Raw genomic sequence first — 27,221 nt, forward strand, 5'->3', positions numbered from 1 at the left:
TGCTAGAGTTCAAGTGGTTAAGGTAAAAAAATAAATCATATCACACAAAGATTTGGCAGACCCCCTGTAGTAACTCTGAGGACCCCCTAGGGGTCCCGGACCCCCTGTTGAAGACCCCTGTCCTGGACAGTCAGATCTCATTCATTCAGAACCTTGGTGTTGTCCTGGACAGTCAGCTCTTATTCAAGGCACACATTGCAGCGGCCACTCCATCCTGTAGATTTTACACCATAGAGTTAAAAATAAGGTTTACACTCTGCAACATTCCTCACCCAGGCCAGGAGTCAGCCCAGCTACTTATCCAGATCTCAGTCATATCAAAACGTGACTACTGTAACTCGCTCCTTACCAGTGGCGTCCCCAGGATTTACATTTAGGGCAGGCGTGATCCCCCCCCCCCCCTCTATTACCCCTAAAAAAGACATTTCAACCCAATCGAAAATGGGCGATCGAAAACCGGAAAAAGTGGCCGTTTTCTAGATGTTTTGGCCATTATCTCTGGAACAGAAGGTCCAATTTGCTCAGTTCAAAGGGCAGATGACAGTGAAGTGACAATTTAAGGACTTTTAACACCTTTTTAATAAAAAAAAGAAAAGAAAAAGTCCATTACTCTTTTAATTAACTAAACTGGTAACTAAAAACTGGTCAAACATTGGCCAAATTGTCGAAGCAAACATTTTTTAAATAGCTGATCTACAAGCTCACAACGCCTCGCATTGCGAGGCGTTGTGAGCTTGTAGATCTGCTATTTTCACAATATTTATCTGTGGAACCGAGTCAAACTAAATGTAATGCCTCAACTCCTACAATTCCAAATGCTTGTCAGGATGGGGGGTCCCCTGTTCAAATATGATTAGTTTGGGCGGTCCCCAATTCAAATATGATTATTTTGGGGGGGTCCCCAGTTCAAATATGATTATTTGGGGGGGTCCCCTGTTCAAATATGATTAGTTTGGGGGGTCCCCAGTTCAAATATGATTATTCTGTGTATATTTAAGTTATTTGCCATTATGCAATTTCTGTCTACAAAGCCTAAAAGTTAAACGGATCATTTATATTGTGTTACTTATATGTTCAAAGGAAAAAGACAATTACATTAATGTAATTGTCTTTTAACTTTGAAAATCGGCATACAGTATATAAATTATATTTCTGTTTAGCTTTCAGGCTTTATAAACTAAAATACACAAATGGCAAATAACTTACAAAGAAATTACTGACATTGACTGATACCAATTGTTCAATTGTGAAATTATTTTGTATGACAATTCATTGTCAAGTGAAATCATCACGATTGTGACTGATCTAGGATCTGATCCTTATACTCCTTACCAGAGCCTTCTATTGGAGAGTTACGTCAATGAGGGGGCAGAAACAGCACCGGTCACGTGGTTCATGTAAACTGGAAATGGTGACAAACGCTCATAGCCAAATTCCAATACCGAAAATCTCGGCCACTCGCTCACTCCCACTCGGTCACTGGGTACAAACAGACATGTCCGTTCGCGACGGAACGAACGGCCGGAAGTCCCATCCACTCCCATGTTAAAAAAAAAAACGGGTACACGCCCCCGTTTTTTTTTTAACATGGGAGTGGATGGGACTTCCGGCCGTTCGTTCCGTCGCGAACGGACATGTCTGTTTGTACCCACTCCGACTTCCAACCGGAAGTAGTCAGGGTCCAATTGTTCAGTTGCTTCTTGGAGGAGGCGAGTGGAGTCGAGTGGAGGCGGCGAGGAGGCTCTCCAAGTTCCGCATTGAGCGAGTGTACATCATAGAGGTATAATATAACTAGAGGGCGGATTGCCCCGCCCCCAGCTATCATTTCAATGAATGTGCTCAGTGACGTTTTGAATTAGTATGGCTATAGTTAGATGTGAACTGGTTTCTGCTATAAATATGCATCCACCGTTCTGCGCGCCCCTCGGCTGTGACATTTCCTTTTTGACACACATCACATCTACAGTACACTTCATGGAGTACATTTTTGTACTGGGGTTCTGGGGACTGTACGAGCAAAAAGAGGATTAAATTCATAAATGTAAGTTTGCTCATCCTGGCACTTCATTCACTATTTCAGGAATAAATGGCTTTGCACAACAATGTTAACTATAAAGATAATGATGTGGCCATCCATCCACATTGATGAATTGTCTATTCTTATATTTTGTATTATTCTAGGTCTGCATATTATTCTATGCATGTATATTTTCATCCACGGCTCTGGTCGAGCTGTGTGAGACGTCATAAGTGATCGCGGAATTTGACGTCGCTTTGAAATGACGCTGAGTGCAGTCCGATCCTTTGAGGGCAACCGCTCGACCACTCCGTCCTCGCAAATAATCCTCGGCTCCTCGCAGGGGCGGGGCTTAGGCGCGAGTGCAGGAAGCGAGGAGAGTGAGCGAGTGACCGAGCTTTGGGGATTGGAATTCAGCTATAGTAACAACAAGCAGATCACAGATTCACTTCTTTTTCCCCCCTTATTCCTGTTAATTCTGTTAAACGTTTTATAAACTCTTTCACAGGACGTCTTGTACATTAGTTTATGTATTCTCACAAATTGGTTTCTGATTTACATTTAATTTACAATGTATGTAGCCTGGTTCCAAACCATGATAATTAATAATTAATGATAATAGTATTTGTTTTTTTTACCAATAACCTGAAAATATAGTCAAGTATATATTGATTGATTGAATACTTTATTAACAGTTTGCAATAAAGCATAGAAAGTACAGTTCTATACAGAATAATGCTAAAAGGATATAAACCCAAGAAAGCACTATGGCTTGTTGTTGTACAAGCCATACGACCGACATGGTGACGACCGGGGGTCATCACCATGCCAGCTTGTGATGGACATTTTCATTAATATTTTATTTTTGCCACAGACATACACAATAAGTGATCAATATTTTTTACCAGAAATACATAATGAACTCCTAATATGCCATACTGCCCTGCCAAGGTAAAGTGCAGTAACTACGAAAAGTAAAATCACTGAAAAATGGGTTTAAAAGTGATTCAACTGGTCAGCCAAATGAGATATCGGCATATAAGTGATATTACACTAATTTTACATCTGTTCTTGAGGTAATTGTTTATCCCCCAAAATCACAAAGGCTAATTTGACCTTTGGGATACACAAATAAGTCGGTGTGTCCAAAAACGTAGTTACTGCACTTTACCTTGGCAGGGCAGCATAGTGTAGTCCAGTGGTTCTCAAACTTTTTCATGTCAAGGACCCCCTAATTGACACTTATTACCCCGCGGACCCCCATTTGAAAAGATACGCCAGGGACCCCAATAAGAGAAGGTTTTTACGGCTCTCTAGCAGTGATTCTCAACCATTTTAATTTCAAGGACCCCCAGTGACATGCATTAGGCTACGGACCCCCATTTAATGGCATTTCTATCACTTGGACCGCAATTTATATTGTAAAATTTATGTCAATTTAATTTGTACAACTCTGAGAGTGTACAAATGGAACCAAATGGACCCTAACGGGTCCATTTGGTTCCATTTGTACACTCTCAGAGTTACAGACACATAAGGGTCCATTTGGTGCCTATAATCTATCATTTAGCTGGGGACCCCCTGGAACTCCCTCAAGGACCCCTGGGGGTCCCCGGACCCCACTTTGAGAACCAATGGTGTAGTCTACTAGTGTCTATGTCAATGTGCTACACATTTTACAATGATAGTATTTCTGCATTAGCCACTGAGCCACAAAGAAATATAAGTTTAAAAAAAGGCTATCTACAAGCTCACAACACATTACATCATGACATGTTGAGAGCTTGTAGATCCAGTATTTTCAAAACATTTCAGAAAATGTTCTAATTATTTATTTATTTATAGCCTATAATGACATGCCCAAAATCGGGATGCCAGGTGTTAAAGAGGTTACCTATAGAAAACCTTAAGACTGCCAGGAGGCTAAGACAGGCATTAATGTGACATGGTGAAAGTCTATTCCGTATGTGGGATTTCAATATTTGGGTCATATCAGTACAGTTAGTGCTTCGATTGCACTTTACCATCTTCCATTGTGGCAACCGCGAGGTTCCCAGTTCGATCCCAGGCTCCCCCGGCATTAATGTCGAAGTGTCCTTGAGCAAGACGCTGAACCCCTAATTGCTCCCCGATGAGCAGGTTAGTGCCTTGCATGGTTTCCTCCGCCATCGGTGTGTGAATGTGTGTGTGTGTGTGTGTGTGTGTGTGTGTGAATGGATAAAAACGCTACATAAATGCACCATTTACCATTTACATGAGTAAAGGGCCATTTAGGTGCAGAGCCATTTAGGTGAAATAACACGGACTACAAGTCCGTAAATACACAATATTTTCGAGCTGCGTTCGCTTCCCGCGTTCGCGCGTCTTACTTGTGGAGTGTTATTATGGTTATTTTTGGACACTTGGAAACACTTTCAATGCTGAAAACCTTTTTCAACAAGCTTTACTTGTTGAAAAAGTTTCTGCCCACCTTTGCTTTTGTAGCACATCTTTTTTTGATCTTTTCCTGCTAAAAATAAAAAAGACCACAGACATAGATAAGTCTTTCTGGCCATGGGGTAAGCACTTAATATTTGAAATCTGATCATTTATGTAGATGTACGGGCCGGGCCGTAAATGGAGAAAATGCAAACACCAGGTTGAAGTTCATCCATGACGGTCGTGACAGGCGACCGTCATGTGATGCATGGCTAACTCAGCTGTAACATTCATCCCTCAAATGCATGAACCAATTAAAAGGGAAACAAACCGGATTGACAAGATGTATTGCACAGCGTACACAATACACCGTAGATACACAGTATCCGTATCCGCTCTAGAACGGATATGCAAACAACAAAGTGAATGGTTACCGGTCTAGTGTTTTTAGAGTGAGTGTTGAGACTGTCTGATGCTTTCACTCTCATTTACCTGGAACACCACGAGGCACGAACACAGTGAGTGAGTCTCCTACGTTTAATTACAATATAAATACTCAATTAGATATTTTAAGACTAGAGACGGAACTATAGATGGGACAGACGCAGTGGTGATAAGTACTTAAATACTGTACTTAAGTAGAGTTTTGAGGTATTTTTACTATCTTCAGTATTTAAGATTTTCAATACTTTTACTGCTTTTACAGGAAAATATTGTACTTTTACTCCACTACAATTATATCAAAACTGTAGTTACTAGTTACTTTGTAGAATTTGATTATTATTACAAAACATACATTAGCCAACCCTATATATATTTCGGTCATTTGAAAATCTCAGAGGCAAATATTATACGTTTTACTCCACTACAAATTTTAGAAAACTTTAGTTACTAGTTACTTTGTCGATTTGTATTATTATTACAAAACATACATTAATCACTTCAGCTATATTTAAACTTTGGCTATTTGAAAATAGCAGATCTACAAGCTCACAATGCGTTGCATCGCCACACATTGTGAGCTATACATTTGAAATTTGGGAAATGGGACATTCTGCATAATAGGTAGGCTACTTTTACTTTTGGTACTTTAAGTACATTTTGATGCCAATACTTTTGTACTTTTACTCAAGTCAATTTTGAATGTGGAACGTTTACTTTTAACAGAGTATTTCTACATTGCGGTATTGATACTTTTATTTAAGTAAGAAATGTTAGTACCTTTACCACCACTGTTTATAACATTTTATCAGGCCGTATCCTATTGCCTCTTCTCACTGAAGCATCTGTTTCATGATGTCTCCACAGTGTGTTTAGCTACAACTCTCAGGTATGACAACTGGAAACAATTCATTTTAATGAAATAAAATAAACACACATGCATGAGTTTTGACATTATTCTTTAGCAATAACAATATTAACTATATACGAATAATACAACAATTTGAATAATTGAATTCAGTTTAAATGTCTGAATTCCAGTTTGTGGTATAAATGTATCTAAAGTTGGCCTTATTAAGTTGTTCAACAGGTTATTACAGATGTCAAGATATAAGAGCTCATTAATTCACTTGACACCATACCAAGTGCCAGCGGTATTACATTTTTGCCTTTTTTTTCCCTGTCAGAGAGAGAATGAACTGAGAAAAACTCCAAAGCCTTTCCCTTAATAACACGCAAACAGACCACAATATCTGATATTTGCTTATTTACTTGATAAGCAAATACACGTTTCCCGTATAAACGTTTCCCCTATTGTGAAAAATTCCAGCTTCACCAAGCTACATACAATGTCACTTCACTATATTATTTTATTTTAAATAGTTTATTGCAGATACAATATGTGATCTACCATACAGAAATCAGTTGGAAATAGGATATTCTTTGATTTCTTATACAGTAATTCCAGTAGAAACAACAAGTGTGTTAGAAAGCAGGTGGATCATAAATGTGGTTGCTGATGATGAGGCCCTGAAAAACAACACTTCTTTCAAGGTTGAAATTAGTGTGCAAGTACTACTATAGGGGAAAAACAATGTTGTCTCTTCTGAGACAATATATTTAATAATTACGTGAAATAAAAACGTAAATGTGGAGTGAATACACACTTTTATTCTAAAATGTTCAACCTGTTCACAGCACGAAAGAGACCAGCAAAGGGTTAAACTCCAACAAAGTGCGACGCATGATTATGGCATCTCAATGATGACATCTCAATGGTGACATAAAAAACAGTTATACAGGGCTACAGGCTTTAAAGGCTTTGAAAATCGTTGGGGTGAATGAGTAGAGGACCTTGCCCTACAGCAGTATGCCACCAGTAAGCTGAGTCATCGTCAAACAGTTGCAGCAACAACTGTTCTTTATAAGATGCACACTTCCAGCTGTCCAGTGGATCTCAAAGCACTGCTACCCCAAGCTCACATCCCAGGTCGTATCACCCGGATGGTACTACCAAGCCACGCCCTGACAATCCTCAAGTCAAACACCAAATGCCTTGATAGGAGCTTTGTCCACTCTGCTATAGCAACATGGAACAGCCTTCCCCCTGTGGTTGTTGGAGACATTACATCAAGTAGTATTCATGCCTTTAATAACTCTTTAACTGCCAGAGTAATAGTGTAGGCCTAATTGCGACCGTAGGTCGCACTTACTATAGAAACCTGCTCCAGGTGTCCGTCCTGTCCGTCCGTCACTCCGTCACACACGTCCGTCACACTTTTGCCCTGCTCATATCTCCGCACCCGTTGCCCCGATCCATGCCAGATTTTGCACACACACTCCTTACCTGCCAAACTACACCCTCCAAGGACCCCCGGAGCTCCAGGGACCCCCAGCGGCCTCGGGGACCCCCAAGTGTAGAAAATGAGCACATGTGGACAAATTACCAAATGACCACCCCAACGGGGCTGCTCACGGGGCATTCCCGGGGACCACCCACTCCTGGTGCTCCAGAACGGATGCAAAAGTGGTGGCGCCCCCAGTGGAGGACCCCCTGCCACTGCAGCTCACATAAAATGCCGTAACTCGGGGGCTTGCCCCCCACAAACAATCCCTCCTTTCCCCTATAAACACACTCTCTCTCCCACACCACACACACACACACCAACAGCTCTTGCCTGCACACCTTTGCTTTTGGTCTGCCATACATGTGACCTACGGTCGCTTATCTCCCGATTAGGGAGTCTTACTGGTAGTGTGCCACTGCTGCCAGAAATATTCTCTGTGACCTCCGTCCTCACGGACATCATTACACGCACAGGGGTGTTGTAGGGAAAGAAAATGTATCCGCTCGCGGTGAACAATTGCACAGCTGTGGCCATTTGAATTAGGCTTGTTTTTGTCATAAAGCAAGAGGAATGGAGATATAGCAGAGATATAGCCATTTCCCCACAGGAAATAAACAAGATTTTATTTTTTTTAAATGACGTCAATTCCGGGTCTGTCGTCATCAGGCAGTGAAAGCATCATTCATAGGGTAGATAACAGCGCCATCTGGTGGAAAACAACTGAAAACACAAAACTCGTCCAAACTCGTCGTTGGCAGGCTGCGCCTTGGCAGAATTCGACGGCAAATTAAGAAGAGGCTGAACAAACACCTCCTCAGTATGAGACTGTAATCCCATGGAGCTCAATGACATTTAATCATCAAACATTCAGTTTATACCCTGACTATGTGGCTGCAGATCAGTGATTCTTTGAATATTATTCATAAAGCGTGTATTTGCCTAAGCTTAAGTTAATAAATAAAATAAAAAAGTACCAGTACTTCAGACCCACAGCAATTTAACAGCAGAGCTAATATTCCCCACAAAAATATCAGATCCACAGGATTTTCTCATAAACAGAACACGTTAAGACAGACGGGTACGTTTGGTCCATGATAAGTCCATTTTAAGTCCATGATACATTTCTATTTATCAGAATGAAGTATTTTAGTAAAGTATTTTAGTCAATACAAAAACATATTGTATATACTATATTGTACGAATTAAGGTTTTTCATATAAAGGAAGACAAGTATCATTAAAAAACTTTTGTTTTTATTCTCAGTGTGTAGAAATGGCGTCTACCAGCAGTCTGCTGTCTGAAGAGCAGTTTCAGTGTTCCATCTGTCTGGATGTGTTCACTGATCCAATCACCACTCCATGTGGACACAACTACTGCAAAACCTGTATCACACAACACTGGGATAGCACTGATGTGTGTAAATGTCCACTATGTAACAAAACCTTCTATAGGAGACCAGAATTCTCTGTTAATAAAGTCCTCTCTGAGATGGCTGATCAGTTCAGGAATTTAAAGATGAAACAAACTTCCAGCACAAACCAAGAACCTGCTGAACCAGATGAAGTCTCCTGTGACTTCTGTACTGAACCAAAGCTCAAGGCCGTGAAGTCCTGCCTGGTGTGTGTGGCCTCCTACTGTGAGACTCACCTGGAGCCTCATCAGAGAGGAACAGCGTTTAAACGACACAAACTAATCGACCCTGTAAAGAACCTGGAAGACATTTTGTGTAAGAAACATGACAGACCTCTGGAGCTGTTCTGTAAGACTGACCACACGTGTGTTTGTCAGTTCTGCATCGAGTTAGACCACAAGTTACATCAAATTGTATCTCTGAAAGAGGCTTATGACGGAAAGAAGGCTGAGCTGGGAAAGACAGAGGCTGAAGTTCAGCAGATGATCCAGGAGAGACAAGTGAAGATTCACGAGGTCAAACACTCAGTAGAGCTCAGCAAGAAAGATGCAGACAGAGAGATAGCAGACAGTGTGAAGGTCTTCACTGCTCTGATCAGCTGTATTGAGAAAAGCCAGGCTGAGCTCATGAATGTGATTGAAGAGAAGCAGAAAACAACAGAGAAAAAGGCTGAAGTTCTGCAAAAAGAAATCACTCAGTTAGAGAAGAGAAGCTCTGAGCTGAAACGGCTCTCACACACTGAAGACCACCTCCAACTTCTCAAGAACTTTACATCCATCATCACCCCTCCTCCACCCACCAAGGACTGGACAAAGGTCAGTGTCCATCCATCTTCATACGTGGGGACTGTGAGGACAGCTGTGAATCAGCTGAAGAAGACACTCGGTAAAGAGATGCAGAAGCAGTGTGCTGGAACAGCCATGGTGGCTGGAGCTACAGCAGGAGAAATCGAACATGATTGTCCAAGATGTCTTGAATCATGGAAAAACATGGAAAAACTAAAATGCGGCCATGAGCTTTGTAAGGAATGTAAGACACGGCTAGTGGAAACCATGAGGCCCGTCTGTCCTTTGTGTAAAGATGTCTTTGGGAAGATAGAGGGAGATCAGCCACATGGAACCATGACATGGGAGACTCACTATTCAGTATTTAGATTCCTTGGCTATGGATCCAAAAGCATCAACTTTAACATTCCAGATGGAACACAGATGGTAAAAACCTGTAGTTAAGACAATTACATCATACTGTCTGTTGATGTTAATTTTGAGTATATGAATGCACAGTGGTGGAAAGTATAAGAACATTTACTCAAGTACTGTACTTAAGTACAATTCTGAGGTACTTCTACTTTACTGAAGTATTTCCCATTTTCTATAGAGCGTCGCAGTTCCGCCACTTCCTGGTGCCGGAAGTAAATACTAGATGCATTTTTCCCATTGACTTTTCCAAAAATATTTATATCAATCAATTTAAGCCTAGAATCAAGCTATCCAGGATCCTGGTGAATCATAAAACCTTTTTTTCTGTGATTTTTTAAAATTTTATATTTAATGATATGATATACTATATTTAATAAATACCCTTTGTTTTGCTGTTTTCAAAAAAGTTTTTTCACAGAATCAAACGTTTTATGGTCATGATTCACCAGGATCCTGGATAGCTTGATTCTAGGCTTAAATTAATTTATATAAATATCTTTGTAAAAGTCAATGGGAAAAATGCATTGAGTATTTACTTCCTGCACCAGGAAGTGGGCGGGAACTGCGACGCTCTATACTTTAACTTCTGCTCCACTACATTTCAGAGACAAATATTGTACTTTTATTCCAGTACAATTATTTGAAAACTTTACTGGTTACTTTGTAGTGTTGAATTATTATTACAAAACATACATTAACCACTTCAGCCCTATTTAAACTTTGGCTATTTGAAAATAGACGATCTACAACCTCACAACACGTCGCATCGTGAAATGTTGTGAGCTTACAGATCGGCTTGTAGATCTGCTATGTTTTTTTAATACATTTTTTAGACATGAAAACTTGTGAAACGGGACACTCTGCATAATGAGTACTTTTACTTTTGGTACTTTAAGTTAGAGTTTTCCCGATACCGATACCAGTATCGGAAAGATACTGCCTAAAATTCTTCTGATATATAACTTTTTCATGTCAAGGACCCCATAACTCTTGAGTGTACAAACGGGTCCATTTGGTTCCATTTGTACACTCTCACAGACCTGTTAGGGTCCATTTAGAACCCCTAAATGAACCCTGAGGGTCCCTGGACCCCACTTTGAGAACCACTGTCCTAGATTATTTTCATTATTACATGTATGGTATGTAATAATAAGGTATGAGATCTGTACTCGGTATCGACTGATGTGCAAGTTATGGGGATCTGTATCGGTATCAGGAAGGAGATAATGGTATCGCTACATCTCTACTTTAAGTATATGTTGATGCCAATACTCTTGTAGTTTTACTCAAGTACATTTTGTTTACTGGACTTTTACTTGCAACAGAGTGTTTCTACATTGTGGTTTTAATACTTTTATTTAAGTAAAACATTTGAGTACTTTTTCCATCACTGTTAATGCATTTTAAACACTCATCCTGTACAGGAGAATCATCCCAACCCTGGAAAGTACTATGAAGGCATTAAAGCAACAACTTCTGTACCGGACGACTCTGAGGGCGAAGCGATGTTCAGGTTGTTGAAGAAAGCATTTGACCAGAAGCTACTCTTCACCGTGAGGGAGGACCAGGTGATCTTTAATGACATTCACCGCAAGATCTACATGACTCGAGGACTACTAGGGTACAGTACTTCTGTTAAACATTGTTTTAGTGAAATGTTCCTGTAGATATGAGGCGCAGTTTACGGAGCTAGTTCAGGTCAGGCAACTCAAGGGATTGGGCCAACCGATCAGGTGACTAGTCACATGCACTTTTCTCCTGGTCGGTGGGTTATAAGTACTGCTCTGCCGACCTGTTCTTTCTGGTTGCGCTGTCTTGCTGCGCTGATGTGCCGACGCTGCTGCTGCGCCGCTGCTGAGATCCTGCTGTAGGCTATCTGCTGCCTTCGCTTGCCTGCGTGTGCTGCTAACCATGAATAGTCTCATCCCAACGCCTCCCCGGCATCCACCTGTAGGCTCTGTTTCTAGATCCCCATGGGGGTCTTTATTCATTCCCTGTAAATGCTATTTGGCCTGTAACATTTATTAAACATTTTATTTTACAGGGAGTGAATGGATTCAGAGCCCTGACGCCAAACTATGCTTCTTATGCTTTCTATATCTATGCTCAATAAATATATATTCTAATCCAATCCAAGAGTTGTCTGACTGAACTACTGTGATGTCATGTGACCTGAAATGGATACTCAGCCATGTTGTTGTGTTGTTCCCACAGGTATTTTAATCCTGATGGCAACTACTTGAGCAGATGGAGGGCCGAGCTGAAGGCTGAAGGCATCGAATAATTATCACTTTCATCCTGGTGTCCCTATTTGCACAATTTCAGAAATATTTAAAATGTTTGAAAACAGCCGATCCACAAGGTCACAATGCATCGTGTTGTACCTTGTAGATCTGCTATTTTAGCTATTTGTCATATGACAAAGTACATACAGTAGTACTTAAGTGGTTAATGAGGATTTAACATGGCATTGTACTATTTACAGTACTGGGAAAGAATCTGAGTGTGATCATCACAATGTGTGTTGAAATAATACTATAATAATGCTATGATACTGAATAGAAGAGTAGATTTCTTAGGTGCATTGACAGCACAAATAACATACATACATAGTATAGTAACTAGTAAGCATAATATATAGTGTATAAATGTTTATAATCTTTGTAACGAAGAGGTCCTTTGTTACTTATAATTGGCACTATTTTGCACACCACGTATTTTGCACATATATATTGTAACAGTATTTATTGATTTATTTATATTTGCACAGCATTTTGCACTTTACTCTTTTGCACAGTATATTTGCACACAAGGATATTGGATCATGATGGTCAAGTGCAATATAGTCAGTGCAATACCATAAGAGGAATGTGCAATATGTTTTAGTGCAATATCATTTTGGCAATATACAATATATGGGATGTTGGATTGTGATTTTAATACTGCTTATGTCTGTCTGTTCCAGGGTGTTCGGGCAAAAGAGTCCCCAGGGTGCCCGAGCACCATATATGGGTGGACTGGACCACAGTAGAAGAGAGAGGGGGGTTTTGTGTTGTATATTGGAAGCTGCTAATAATGTGATAATGTTTGTTTTGCAATAGGGTGCTTAAGTTATGTTTTTACCAGGGGTATTGATTCAGATGTTTAATGGAATGTGTGGTTTAGATTTGTTGCATGTTTGAAGTAACCTGCAACATGGTTGAACCCACACTTGATTGACTCACACTTGATTGGCTCAGCTGAGTATTTAAGGCTGCCAGAAACAAACACACTCAGCTTTAGTTTTAGTATTAGGACATGGTGGAGCTGCCGACCACCATGCCACCTTTTGCTGCTGATGCCCTTAACCTGTCTGTGCACTTTGGATGAATAAAAGCACCTTTGGTTGCAATCTACTCCTGACTACAGTATGTGCTGTTTCCAGCCGCTTATTGGGCCAGTCCTTTACAATCTTTACAATATTGTGTAAGATAAAAGCAGCTCTAAGTCATGTTTTAAATAGTTCTATATTCAGATTACTATAAAGTGTTTGTGCAGTAACAAGGACCTCGCCAGCTCTTTAGTAAACATATAATACATGTTCAGGTGGAACACTGATTTCATACAATCAAAACATAACTCATACAGGATACAGGATAAACAAGTGAAATTAGAAGTGATGAAACACATAAATGATCAGAAAACTATTCATAAGAGCTGGACAGAGCTGTTAACAAACACTCTATATACTGTAGCATGGAAATCACATATTATGGCTATATCCACAAAAATATCGAAGAGTACTGGTATCCTACGTAAAATCCGTCATTTGATCAGTTCTGAGGTAGCCACTATGTTGTATTATTCCATGATTTATCCGTATATTAATTATTGTAATATATCTGGGCTAGTACTCATCAGACCAAATTGGAGCCCATATACCATCTTCAGAAACGAGCTGTAAGAACAATAAGTTGTGCACACCCAAGACATTCATCTCAGCCTTTATTTATCCGATTAGGTGTCCTCAGTATTTATCAAGTGAACCATCTTCAAATTGGTTTATTTGTTTATGGCTCATTGGGGAGAACCCTTCCCTCCTTTTTTCATCATATATTTGAGTATAATTTTCAGGTCCATAATTACCCAACACGTAGCTCAAATAACCTCAGACCTCCAAAGGCCCGTACCTCTCAAACCCAGTTTAATATAGGCTTCAGAGGGTCAAAAATATGGAATTCTCTGCCATTACATCTATGGAAGTTGTCTTCTCACCAATTTAAGAAGGTTCTAAAATCGCTTCTCTTAACAACCAAATACTTTCCATATGGTCTGCCTAATATAATATAATATAATTTTTCCCTAGAGGTTTATGTTTTGGTTCCCCTGACCTTTATTGTGTATTATTGAAATGTTTTTGCTGATTGTTTCTTTTCTTTTTTGTAACAGTGTCCAAATTGGTCTTTTCCGTTCTGTTTCTGTATGACATGTATATTAATGTTTAAAATGTAAGGGATGTGTATATTCCACACTGATGTTAATTTTATCCTATGAATGTACAAATATTCCCGGAGAATGCCACTTCTCAAGCCCCTGGAGGGTTTTTAGGCATTCTCCTTCACATTTTTACCGAATCTTTTTGTATCATTTTTAAATGTTATTGTAAGTGATAATAAACAAATAAACAAACATGCTATTACATAGCATGATTATTATCTACAATAGCTATATTATTGGAACATAGAGCTTTAACCTTTTACAACACCTTTCATTTTCTCTCTCACTGATGTTTTGACTTGGTTTGTTTCAATGCTGCACTCATTGTAAATTGCTCTGGACTACAGTATCACATCAGCTCATTATCAAACATATAGTAGCTCTTTGTTGATAGGGACATTATTTGTGAATCTAATAAATGAAGGGGGGGGCTAAAATGACATTACATCACAACTATCTTCATTATATTGGACTATTACATGGCTTTGTTGAATTATTGATTCTAATTGTTTAATCAACAGATTCTGTTCTGCCTTTGTCTACCTTGCTGTGGAAGACAATAAAAAAAATTCAAATCAATATTCTGTGTTAAATTATAGATTTTTGTTTACAAGACACATTAGGTTTCACTCTCTCCACTGTTATCTCCCCACTTGTATCAGTTGTAGAATTATGTTCTAAATCTAATCAATAACAACAACAACATACTATACCTATTGATTATCTTGGTAGTAACCTTGGTGGTTTTAAAGGATATCAGACCTATTGATTATCTTGGTAGTAACCTTGGTGGTTTTAAAGGATATCAGACCTATTGATTATCTTGGTAGTAACCTTGGTGGTTTTAAAGGATATCAGATCTATTGATTATCTTGGTAGTAACCTTGGTGGTTTTAAAGGATATCAGACTTATTGATTATCTTGGTAGTAACCTTGGTGGTTTTAAAGGATATCAGACTTATTGATTATCTTGGTAGTAACCTTGGTGGTTTTCCACAGAAGGCCAACCTGTAGAAACCCTGCTTTCTATTTACTGTTGTTGTTCAGAGCTCATATCTGCTCTATACTGTGTGTGTTGTTTCTCCTGTGTGATCGTGCCCCCCTAGTGGACTGTAGTCATTCCTGTACACATAATCATCCATACCTCAATGCTTGAGTAGCCTAGTTTAGTTGGTAACAGGAAGAGTGGGCACTAAGGAAGTGTGGGCACTTAGGAAGAGTGGGCACTAAGAAAGAGTGGGCACTAGGGAAGAATGGGCACTAAGGAAGTGTGGGCATAGGGAAGAATGGGCACTAAGAAAGAGTGGGCACTAGGGAAGAGTGGGCACTAAGGAAGTGTGGGCACTAGGGAAGAGTGGGCACTAAGGAAGTGTGGGCACTAGGGAAGAGTGGGCACTAAGGAAGAGTGGGCAGTGAGTTAGTGCCCACTCTTCTTGTATGTTTACCAGCCTTTTATGGGGTCTAGGAGGAAGTTCAAAAGCTGTTTGTTATTGATTGACAGAAGATTTCCATACCCCGTATCCGTATCCACTCTAGACTCTGCAATCAACAAAGTGAATGGTTATCAGAGTGAGCGTTGTGACTCTTTGCTTTCACTCTCATTTACCTGGAACACCACAAGGCACGAACACAGTGAGTGAGTCTCCTACATTTAATTACAATAGTCATATAAATACTCAAATAGATATTTTCAGACTATAGTATAGAGTAATACGTCAGATTAAAATGTCATTAGAATCTGTTTAAAATCATAAGGGATCCTAACTATCAGTGGTGGAAGAAGTACTCACATTTTTTACTTAAGTTAAATTATCAATACTACAATGCAGTAATACTCTGTTACAACAAGTCTGGTATTCAGAATTTACTCGAGTAAAAGTAAAAAAGTATTGGCATCGAAATGTGCTTAAAGTACCAAAAGTAAAAGTACTCAATATGCAGGAATTTTCCATTTCATGTTTTCAAAATGTATAAAATATTTAAAAATTAGCAGATCTACAAGCTCAGAACACGTTGCGAGCTTGTATCGGCTATCTTTACCAGGCTTAAATACCATGTCACTTCACTATATTATTTTATTTCAAATAGTATATTGCAGCAACAATATGTGATCTACTGTACAGAAATCAGTTGGAAATAGGATATTCTTTGATTTCTTATACAGTAATTCCTGGAAACACTTGAATTAGATTATTCCAAGTCAACCATACAGTATAATAAACTATATAATATACTATATTATAGCCTCCGCCCTCCAGTAAAAACAACAAGTGTGTTATAAAGCAAGTGGACTTTGATCAAAAATGTGGTTGTTGATGATAACACCCTGAAAAACAACACTTCTTTCTGTGTTTAAAGAAGTTTGCAAGTATGACTGTAGGGGGAAAATTACGTTGTCTCAGAAGAGACAACATCATATTCAGTCCATAGAATTAAATGAAATAAAAATATAAATGTGGAGTGAATTCACATTTTTATTCGAAACTTTTCAACCTGTTCACAGCACGAAAGAGACCAGCAAAGGGTTAACTCCAACAAAGCGTGACCTATGATTATTGCATCTCAATGATGACATACCAGTAGTACAGTACCTGTACTTCAGACCCACAGCAATTAAACAATAGAGATAATAGTCCTCGCAAAAATATCAGATCAACAATATTTTCTCATGAACAGAACATTTTAAGACAGACGGATGAGTTTGGTATAATTGTTAGTATTCAACCAAAAAAGAAAAAATCTATTTATTAGAATGAAGTATTTTAGTCAATTAATTTTTTTTTTAAATATACCATATTGTATGGATGAAGGATTGTTGAATACATTAAGACAAGTATCATTCAAAAACATTTGTTTTTATTCTCAGTTTGTAGAAATGGCGTCTACCAGCAGTCTCCTGTCTGAAGAGCAGTTTCTGTGTTCCATCTGTCTGGATGTGTTCACTGATCCAATCACCACTCCATGTGGACACAACTACTGCAAAACCTGTATCACACATTACTGGGATAGCAGTGTTGTGTGTCAGTGTCCTCTATGTAAAGAAAACTTCAATGACAGACCAAAATTATGTGTTAATAAAGTCCTCTCTGAGATGGCTGATCAGTTCAGGAATTCAAAGCAGCTGAAACAAACTTCCAGCACAAACCAAGAACCTGCTGAACCAGATGAAGTCTCCTGTGACTTCTGTACTGAACCAAAGCTCAAGGCCGTGAAGTCCTGCCTGGTGTGTGTGGCCTCCTACTGTGAGACTCACCTGGAGCCTCATCAGAGAGGAACAGCGATTAAACGACACAAACTAATCGACCCTGTAAAGAACCTGGAAGACATTTTGTGTAAGAAACATGACAGACCTCTGGAGCTGTTCTGTAAGACTGACCACACGTGTGTTTGTCAGTTCTGCACCGAGGCAGACCACAAGTTACACAAAATTGTATCTCTGAAAGAGGCATATGACGGAAAGAAGGCTGAGCTGGGAAAGACAGAGGCTGAAGTTCAGCAGATGATCCAGGAGAGACGAGTGAAGATTCACGAGGTCAAACACTCAGTAGAGCTCAGTAAGAAAGATGCAGACAGAGAGATAGCAGACAGTGTGAAGGTCTTCACTGCTCTGATCAGCTGTGTTGAGAGAAGCCAGGCTGAGCTCATGAATGTGATTGAAGAGAAGCAGAAAACAACAGAGAAAAAGGCTGAAGGCTTCATTGAAGAGCTGCAAGAGGAAATCACTCAGTTAGAGAAGAGAAGCTCTGAGCTGAAACAGCTCTCACACACTGAAGACCACCTCCAACTTCTCCAGAACTTTACATCCATCATCACCCCTCCTCCACCCACCAAGGACTGGACAAAGGTCAGTGTCCATCCATCTTCATACGTGGGGACTGTGAGGACAGCTGTGACTCAGCTGAAGAAGACACTCGGTAAAGAGATGGAGAAGCAGTGTGCTGGAGCAGCCATGGTGGCTGGAGCTACAGCAGGAGAAACCCAACATGATTGTCCAAGATGTCTTGAATCATGGAAGAACATGGAGAAACTGAAATGCGGCCATGAGCTTTGTAAGGAATGTAAGACACGGCTAGTGGAAACCATGAGGCCCGTCTGTCCTTTGTGTAAAGATGTCTTTGGGAAGATAGAGGGTGATCAGCCACATGGAACCATGACATCGCAGTCTCGTAGCGATTGGCCCCTGTCTGCATTCCCTCACTGTGGCAGAATAACCATCACCTATAACATTCCAGGTGGAACACAGATGGTAAAAACCTGTAGTTAAGACAATTACATCATACTGTCTGTTGATGTTAATTTTGAGTATATTAATGCACAGTGGTGGAAAGTATAAGTACATTTACTCAAGTACTGTACTTTTTTTCTTCTTAGGTACTTCTACTTTACTGAAGTATTTCCCATTTTCTATACTTTAACTTCTACTCCACTACATTTCAGAGACAAATATTGTACTTTTATTCCAGTACAATTATTTGAAAACTTTACTGGTTACTTTGTTGTGTTGAATTATGATTACAAAACATACATTAACCACTTCAGCCCTATTTAAACTTTGGCTATTTGAAAACAGACGATCTACAACCTCACAACACGTCGCATCGTGAAATGTTGTGAGCTTACAGATCGGCTTGTAGATCTGCTATGTTTTTTTAATACATTTTTTAGACATGAAAACTTGTGAAACGGGACACTCTGCATAATGAGTACTTTTACTTTTGGTAATTTAAGTAAGAGTTTTCCCGATACCGATACCAGTATCAGAAAAGCTGCCGATACTGCCTAAAATTCTTCTGATATATAACTTTTTCATGTCAAGGACCCCATAACTCTTGAGTGTACAAACGGGTCCATTTGGTTCCATTTGTACACTCTCACAGACCTGTAAGGGTCCATTTGGAACCCCTAAATGAACCCTGAGGGTCCCTGGACCCCACTTTGAGAACCACTGTCCTAGATTATTTTCATTATTACATGTATGGTATGTAATAATAAGGTATGAGATCTGTACTCGGTATCGACTGATATGCAAGTTATGGGGATCTGTATAGGTATCAGGAAGGAGATAATGGTATCGGTACATCTCTACTTTAAGTATATGTTGATGCCAATACTCTTGTAGTTTTACTCAAGTACATTTTGTTTACCAGACTTTTACTTGTAACAGAGTGTTTCTACATTGTGGTTTTAATACTTTTATTTAAGTAAAACATTTGAGTAGTTTTTCCATCACTGTTAATGCATTTTAAACACTCATCCTGTACAGGAGAATCATCCCAACCCTGGAAAGAACTATAAAGGCATTCAAACAAGAGCTTCTGTACCGGACAACAACGATGGCAGAGAGGTGTTCAGGCTGTTGAAGAAAGCATTTGACCAGAAGCTACTCTTCACCGTGAGGGAGGACCAGGTGATCTGGAATGACATTCACCTCAAGCTCTACATAACTGGAGGACCACCAGGGTACAGTACTTCTGTTAAACATTGTTTTAGTGAAATGTTCCTGTAGATCTACTGTGATGTATATGTGACCTGAGATACTCAGCCATGTTGTTGTGTTGTTCCCACAGGCGTTTTATTCCTGACCACAACTACTTGAGGAGAGTGAAGGCGGAGCTGAAGGTTAAAGGCATCGAATAATTACTACTTTCATCCTGGTGTCCCTATTTTGGACATTGCACAATTTCACACAAAATTAAAATGTTTAAAAATAGCCGATCTACAAGGCCACAATGCATCGTGTTGTGACATAATGTAACCTTGCAGATCTGCTATTTTAGCTATTTGTCATATGACAAAGTACATACAGTGGTACTTAAGTGGTTAATGAGGATTTAACATGGCATTTTACTATTTACAGTACTGGGAAAGAATCTGAGTGTGATCATCACAATGTTTGTTGAAACTAATACTATAATAATACTATGATACTGAATAGAAGAGTAGATTTCTTAGGTGCAGTGACAGCACAAATAACATACATAGTATAGTGACTAGTCAGTATAATATATAGTATATACATGTTTATACTCTTTACAATATTGTGTAAGATAAAAGCAGCTGTAAGTCATGTTTTAAATAGTTCTATATTCAGATTACTATAAAGTGTTTGTGCAGTAACAAGGGATCTCACCAGCTCTTTAGTAAACATAACATACATTTTCAGGTGGGACACCAATTTCATACAATCAAAACATAACTCATACAGGATACAGGATAAACAAGTGAAATTAGAAGTGATGAAACACATAAATGATCAGAAACATTGTAACTGGAACACAAACTGTCTCCTGATTTGAACCCACCTGAACATGTATTTATGTTACTATTCATAAGAGCTGGACAGAGCTGTTAACAAACACTCTATATACTGTAGCATGCTATTACATAGCATGATTATTATCTACAATAGCTATATTATTGGAACATAGAGCTTTAACCTTTTACAACACCTTTCATTTTCTTTCTCACTGATGTTTTCACTTGGTTTGTTTCAATGCTGCACTCATTGTAAATTGCTCTGGACTACAGTATCACATCAGCTCATTATCAAACATATAGTAGCTCTTTGTTGATAGGGACATTATTTGTGAATCTAATAAATGAGGGAGTGGGGGGGGGCTAAAATGACATTACATCACAACTATCTTCATTATATTGGACTATTACATGGCTTTGATGAATTATTGATTCTAATTGTTTAATCAACGGATTCTGTTCTGCCTTTGTCTACCTTGCTGTGGAAGACAATAAAATCATTTTCAAATCAATATTCTGTATTAAATTATAGATTTTTGTTTACAAGACACAATAGGTTTCACTCTCTCCACTGTTATCTCCCCACTTGTATCAGTTGTAGAATTATGTTCTAAATCTAATCAATAACAACAACAACGACAACAACAACAACAACATATTAGGCCTATTGATTATCTTGGTAGTAACCTTGGTGGTTTTAAAGGATATCAGACCTATTGATTATCTTGGTAGTAACCTTGGTGGTTTTAAAGGATATCAGACCTATTGATTATCTTGGTAGTAACCTTGGTGGTTTTAAAGGATATCAGATCTATTGATTATCTTGGTAGTAACCTTGGTGGTTTTCCACAGAAGGCCAACCTGCAGAAAAGCCTGCTTTCTATTTACTGTTGTGTTCAGAGCTCATATCTGCTCTACATACAGTGTGTTGTTTATTCTGTGTGATAGTGCCCCCTAGTGGACTGTATTAATTCCTGCACGGATAATCGTCCATATCTCAACGCTTGAGCAGCCTCGTCTCCTTGGTAACAGGAAGAATGGACACTAGGGAAGAGTGGGCACCTCAATGTAAAATTGGCTATTTGGTCCAAAATGTAAAATAATAATAATAATAATAATGATGATGAGAAATAGTCTTAAGTAATGTAAGTATACATGATAGAACATGATCGAACAATTGACAATTAAGGTCTAATATTTCTACAATTGCTACAAATCCTGTATATGTCATTTTGGACATAAACAAGAAGTTGAAGGATACAGTCTGATAATGATGTAGGCCTACTGTTACATTATTCAAATATTTCATATTTTGGACAAAATAGCACATTTTATATTCATGATATATCAATTATATTCATGGCCGCCCTCTCTTCTTTAGTGTCCACTGTTCTTTAGTGCCCACTGTTCTTGTATGTTTACCAGCCTTTCATGGGGTCTAGGAGGAAGTTCAAAAGCTGTTTGTTATTGATTAACAGACGATTTCCATACACTGTATCCATATCCACTCTAGAGCGGATATGCTGGTTACCAGAGTGAGCGTTTGACTCTTTGCTTTCACTCTCATTTACCTGGAACACCACAAGGCACGAACACAGTGAGTGAGTCTCCTACGTTTAATTACAATAGTCATATAAATACTCAAATAGATATTTTTTTCAGACTATAGTATAGAGTAATACGTCAGATTAAAATGTCATTAGAATCTGTTTAAAATCATAAGGGATCCTAACTATCAGTGGTGGAAGAAGTACTCACATGTTTTACTTAAGTTCAATTATCAATACTACAATGCAGTAATACTCTGTTACAAGTAAGTCTGGTATTCAGAATTTAATCGAGTAAAAGTACAAAAGTATTGGCATCGAAATGTACTTAAAGTACCAAAACTAAAAGTACTCAATATGCAGGAATCTTCCATTTCATTTCAAAATGTGTATAAAATAATTAAAAATTAGCAGATCTACAAGCTCACAACGCGTTGCGAGCTTGTATCGGCTATCTTCACCAGGCTTGAATACAATGTCACTTCACTTTATTATTTTATTTCAAATAGTATATTGCAGATACAATATATGATCTACTGTACAGAAATCAGTTGGAAATAGGATATTCTTTGATTTCTTATACAGTAATTCCTGTAAAGACTTGAATTAGATTCTTCCAAGTCAACCAGCTATTCAGTATAATAAACTGCATAATATCATAGCCTCCGCCCTCCAGTAAAACAAGTGTGTTATAAAGCAAGTGGACTTTGATCAAAAATGTGGTTGCTGATGATAACACCCTGAAAAACAACACTAATTCTGTGTTCAAAGAAGTGTGCAAGTATGACTGTAGGGAAAAATAATGTTGTCTGAAGAGACAACATCATATTCAGTCCATAGAATTAAATAAAAATAAAAATGTAAATGTGGAGTGAATTCACACTTTTATTCTAAACTTTTCAACCTGTTCACAGCACGAAAGAGACCAGTAAAGGGTTACAGTAACTTCCACAAAGCGTGATCTATGATTATTGCATCTCAATGATGACATATCAAAACAAGTTGTACAGTACCTGTACTTCAGACCCACAGCAATTTAACAGCAGAGCTAAAATTCCCCACAAAAATATCAGATCAACAATATTTCCTCATAAACAGAACATTTTAAGACAGACGGATGAGTTTGGTATAACTATATGGTATGAATGAAGGTTTCTCGAATACATTAAGACAAGTATCATTCAAAAACATTTGTTTTTATTCTCAGTGTGTAGAAATGGCGTCTACCAGCAGTCTCCTGTCTGAAGAGCAGTTTCTGTGTTCCATCTGTCTGGATGTCTTCACTGATCCAATCACCACTCCATGTGGACACAACTACTGCAAAACCTGTATCACACATTACTGGGATAGCAGTGTTGTGTGTCAGTGTCCACTATGTAACAAAACCTTCTATAGTAGACCAGAATTCTCTGTTAATAAAGTCTTCTCTGAGATGGCTGATCAGTTCAGGAATTCAAAGCAGCTGAAACAAACTTCCAGCACAAACCAAGAACCTGCTGAAGAAGATGAAGTCTCCTGTGACTTCTGTACTGAACCAAAGCTCAAGGCCGTGAAGTCCTGCCTGGTGTGTCTGGCCTCCTACTGTGAGACTCACCTGGAGCCTCATCAGAGAGGAACAGTGTTTAAACGACACAAACTAATCGACCCTGTAAAGAACCTGGAAGACATTTTGTGTAAGAAACATAACATTCCTCTGGAGCTGTTCTGTAAGACTGACCACACGTGTGTTTGTCAGTTCTGCACCGAGGCACACCACAAGTTACACCAAATTGTATCTCTGAAAGAGGCATATGACGGAAAGAAGGCTGAGCTGGGAAAGACAGAGGCTGAAGTTCAGCAGATGATCCAGGAGAGACGAGTGAAGATTCACGAGGTCAAACACTCAGTAGAGCTCAGCAAGAAAGATGCAGACAGAGAGATAGCAGACAGTGTGAAGGTCTTCACTGCTCTGATCAGCTGTGTTGAGAGAAGCCAGGCTGAGCTCATGAATGTGATTGAAGAGAAGCAGAAAACAACAGAGAAAAAGGCTGAAGGCTTCATTGAAGAGCTGCAAGAGGAAATCACTCAGTTAGAGAAGAGAAGCTCTGAGCTGAAACAGCTCTCACACACTGAAGACCACCTCCAACTTCTCCAGAACTTCACATCCATCATCACCCCTCCTCCACCCACCAAGGACTGGACAAAGGTCAGTGTCCATCCATCTTCATACGTGGGGACTGTGAGGACAGCTGTGACTCAGCTGAAGAAGACACTCGGTAAAGAGATGGAGAAGCAGTGTGCTGGAACAGCCATGGTGGCTGGAGCTACAGCAGGAAAACCCCAACATGATTGTCCAAGATGTCTTGAATCGTGGAAAAACATGAAAAAACTACAATGCGGCCATGAGCTTTGTAAGGAATGTAAGACACGGCTAGTGGAAACCATGAGGCCCGTCTGTCCTTTGTGTAAAGATGTCTTTGGGAAGATAGAGGGAGATCAGCCACATGGAACCATGACATGGAAGTCTGGTGGCTATGGATCCATAATCATCAACTATAACATTCCAAGTGGAATACAGACGGTAAAAACCTGTAGTTAAGACAATCATATCATACTGTATGTTGTATGTTAATTGTGAGTATATTAATGCACACTGGTGGAAAGTAACTAAGTACATTTACTCAAGTACTGTACTTAAGTACAATTCTGAGGTACTTCTACTTTACTGAAGCATTTCCCATTTTCTATACTTTAACTTCTACTCCACTACATCTCAGAGACAAATATTGTACTTTTATTCCACTACAATTATTTGAAAACTTTACCGGTTACTTTGTAGATTTGAATTATTATTACAACAAAACATACATTAACCACTTCAGCCCTATTTAAACTTTGGCTATTTGAAAACAGACGATCTACAACCTCACAACACGTCGCATCGTGAAATGTTGTCAGCTTGCAGATCGGCTTGTAGATCTGCTTTGTATTTTTAATACATTTTAGACATATGAAAACTTGTGAAACGGGACACTCTGCATAATGAGTACTTTTACTTTTGGTACTTTAAGTTAGAGTTTTCCCGATGCCAGTATCGAAAAGCTGCTGCCAATACTACCTAAAATGCTGATATATAACTTTTTCATGTCAAGGACCCCATAACTCTTGAGTGTACAAACGGGTCCATTTGGTTCCATTTGTACACTCTCACAGACCTGTAAGGGTCCATTTGGAACCCCTCAATGAACCCTGAGGGTCCCTGGACCCCACTTTGAGAACCACTGTCCTAGATTATTTTTATTATTACATGTATGGTATGTAATAATAAGGTATGAGATCTGTACTCGGTATCGACTGATATGCAAGTTATGGGGATCGGTATTGGGAAGGAGATAATGGTATCGGTACATCTCTACTTTAAGTATATTTTGATGCCAATACTTTTGTAGTTTTACTCAAGTACATTTTGTTTACTAGACTTTTACTTGTAACAGTGTTTCTACATTGTGGTTTTAATAGTTTTATTTAAGTAAAAAAATAGAGTACCTTTTCCACCACTGTTAATGCATTTTAAACACTCATCCTGTACAGGAGAATCATCCCAACCCTGGAAAGAACTATGAAGGCATTCAAATAACAGCTTCTCTACCGGGTGACAACCAGGGCAAAGAGCTGGTCAGGCTGTTGAAGAAAGCATTTGACCAGAAGCTACTCTTCACTGTGAGGGAGGACCAGGTGACCTTTAATGACATTCACCTCAAGATCTACATGACTGGAGGACCATCACTAAGGTACAGTACTTCTGTTAAACATTGTTTTAGTGAAATGTTCCTGTAGATCTACTGTGATGTCATGTGACATTAAATGATTACTCAGCCATGTTGTTGTGTTGTTCCCACAGGCTTTTAAATCCTGACCGCAACTACTTGAGCAGAGTGAGGGCCGAGCTGAAGGCTAACGGCATCGAATAATTACTACTTTCATCCTGGTGTCCGTATTTTGGACATGCTGAAAAATGTCCCCAAAATGTAAAATGTTTGAAAATAGCAGATCTACAAGGTCACAATGCATCGTGTTGTACCTTTTAGATCTGCTATTTTAGCTATTTGTCATATGACGAAGTATGTACAGTAGTACTTAAGTGGTTAATGAGGATTTAGCATGGCATTTTACTATTTACAGTACTGGGAAAGAATCTGAGTGTGATCATCACAATGTTTGTTGAAATAATACTATAATAATACTATGATACTGAATAGAAGAGTAGATTTCTTAGGTGCATTGACAGCACAAATAACATATATAGTATAGTAACTAGTCAGTATAATATATAGTGTATAAATGTTTATAATCTTTACAATATTGTGTAAGATAAAAGCAGCTGTAAGTCATTTTAAATAGTTGTATATTCAGATGACTATAAAGTGTTTGTGCAGTAACAAGGGATCTCACCAGCTCTTTAGTAAACATTAAATACATTTTCAGGTGAGACACCAATTTCATACAATCAAAACATAACTCATACAGGATACAGGATAAACAAGTGAAATTAGAAGTGATGAAACACATAAATGATCAGAAACATTGTAACTGGAACACAAACTGTCTCCTGATTGTAACCCACCTGAACATGTATTTATGTTACTATTCATAAGAGCTGGACAGAGCTGTTAACAAACACTCTATATACTGTAGCATGCTATTACAAAGCATGATTATTATCTACAAAATCTATATTATTGGAACATAGAGCTTTAACCTTTTACAGCACCTTTCATTTTCTCTCTCACTGATGTTTTCACTTGGTTTGTTTCAATGCTGCACTCATTGTAAATTGCTCTGGACTACAGTATCACATCAGCTCATTATCAAACATATAGTAGCTCTTTGTTGATAGGGACATTATTTGTGAATCTAATAAATGAGGGAGTGGGGGGGGGCTAAAATGACATTACATCACAACTATCTTCATTATATTGGACTATTACATGGCTTTGTTGAATTATTGATTCTAATTGTTTAATCAACGGATTCTGTTCTGCCTTTGTCTACCTTGAAGTGGAAGGCAATAAAATAATTTTCAAATCAATATTCTGTGTCAAATTATAGATTTTTGTTTACAAGATACAA

General features: G+C 38.7%; 2 protein-coding genes across 2 annotated transcripts in view; both read left to right on the top strand.

Annotated features, from left to right (window-relative positions):
- LOC311049195 (E3 ubiquitin-protein ligase TRIM47-like) overlaps positions 1-27,221 on the top strand; it is a 41,870-nt gene that overhangs the window by 8,630 nt on the left and 6,019 nt on the right. The window lies entirely within an intron of this gene.
- LOC311049194 (E3 ubiquitin-protein ligase TRIM47-like) lies at positions 4,934-27,128 on the top strand. Its single transcript, XM_084062686.1, has 4 exons — positions 4,934-4,953; positions 17,177-18,556; positions 25,683-25,882; positions 25,993-27,128. The coding sequence occupies exons 2-4, from the start codon at positions 17,186-17,188 to the stop codon at positions 26,060-26,062; spliced, it is 1,641 nt and encodes a 546-aa protein (XP_083918812.1). The 5' UTR covers positions 4,934-4,953; positions 17,177-17,185; the 3' UTR covers positions 26,063-27,128.

The sequence above is a fragment of the Gymnoscopelus microlampas genome, assembly GCF_963454915.1.
Source record: "Gymnoscopelus microlampas genome assembly, chromosome: 7".
NCBI classification, from domain to species: domain Eukaryota; kingdom Metazoa; phylum Chordata; class Actinopteri; order Myctophiformes; family Myctophidae; genus Gymnoscopelus; species Gymnoscopelus microlampas.

Coding starts and splice junctions, on each gene's coding strand:
- LOC311049194 (XM_084062686.1), top strand. CDS start 17,186: ATGGCGTCTACCAGCAGTCTCCTGTCTGAAGAGCAGTTTCTGTGTTCC. Junction 18,557..25,682: donor TTCCAGGTGGAACACAGATG/GTAAAAACCTGT, acceptor CATCCTGTACAG/GAGAATCATCCCAACCCTGG. Junction 25,883..25,992: donor ACTGGAGGACCATCACTAAG/GTACAGTACTTC, acceptor TTGTTCCCACAG/GCTTTTAAATCCTGACCGCA.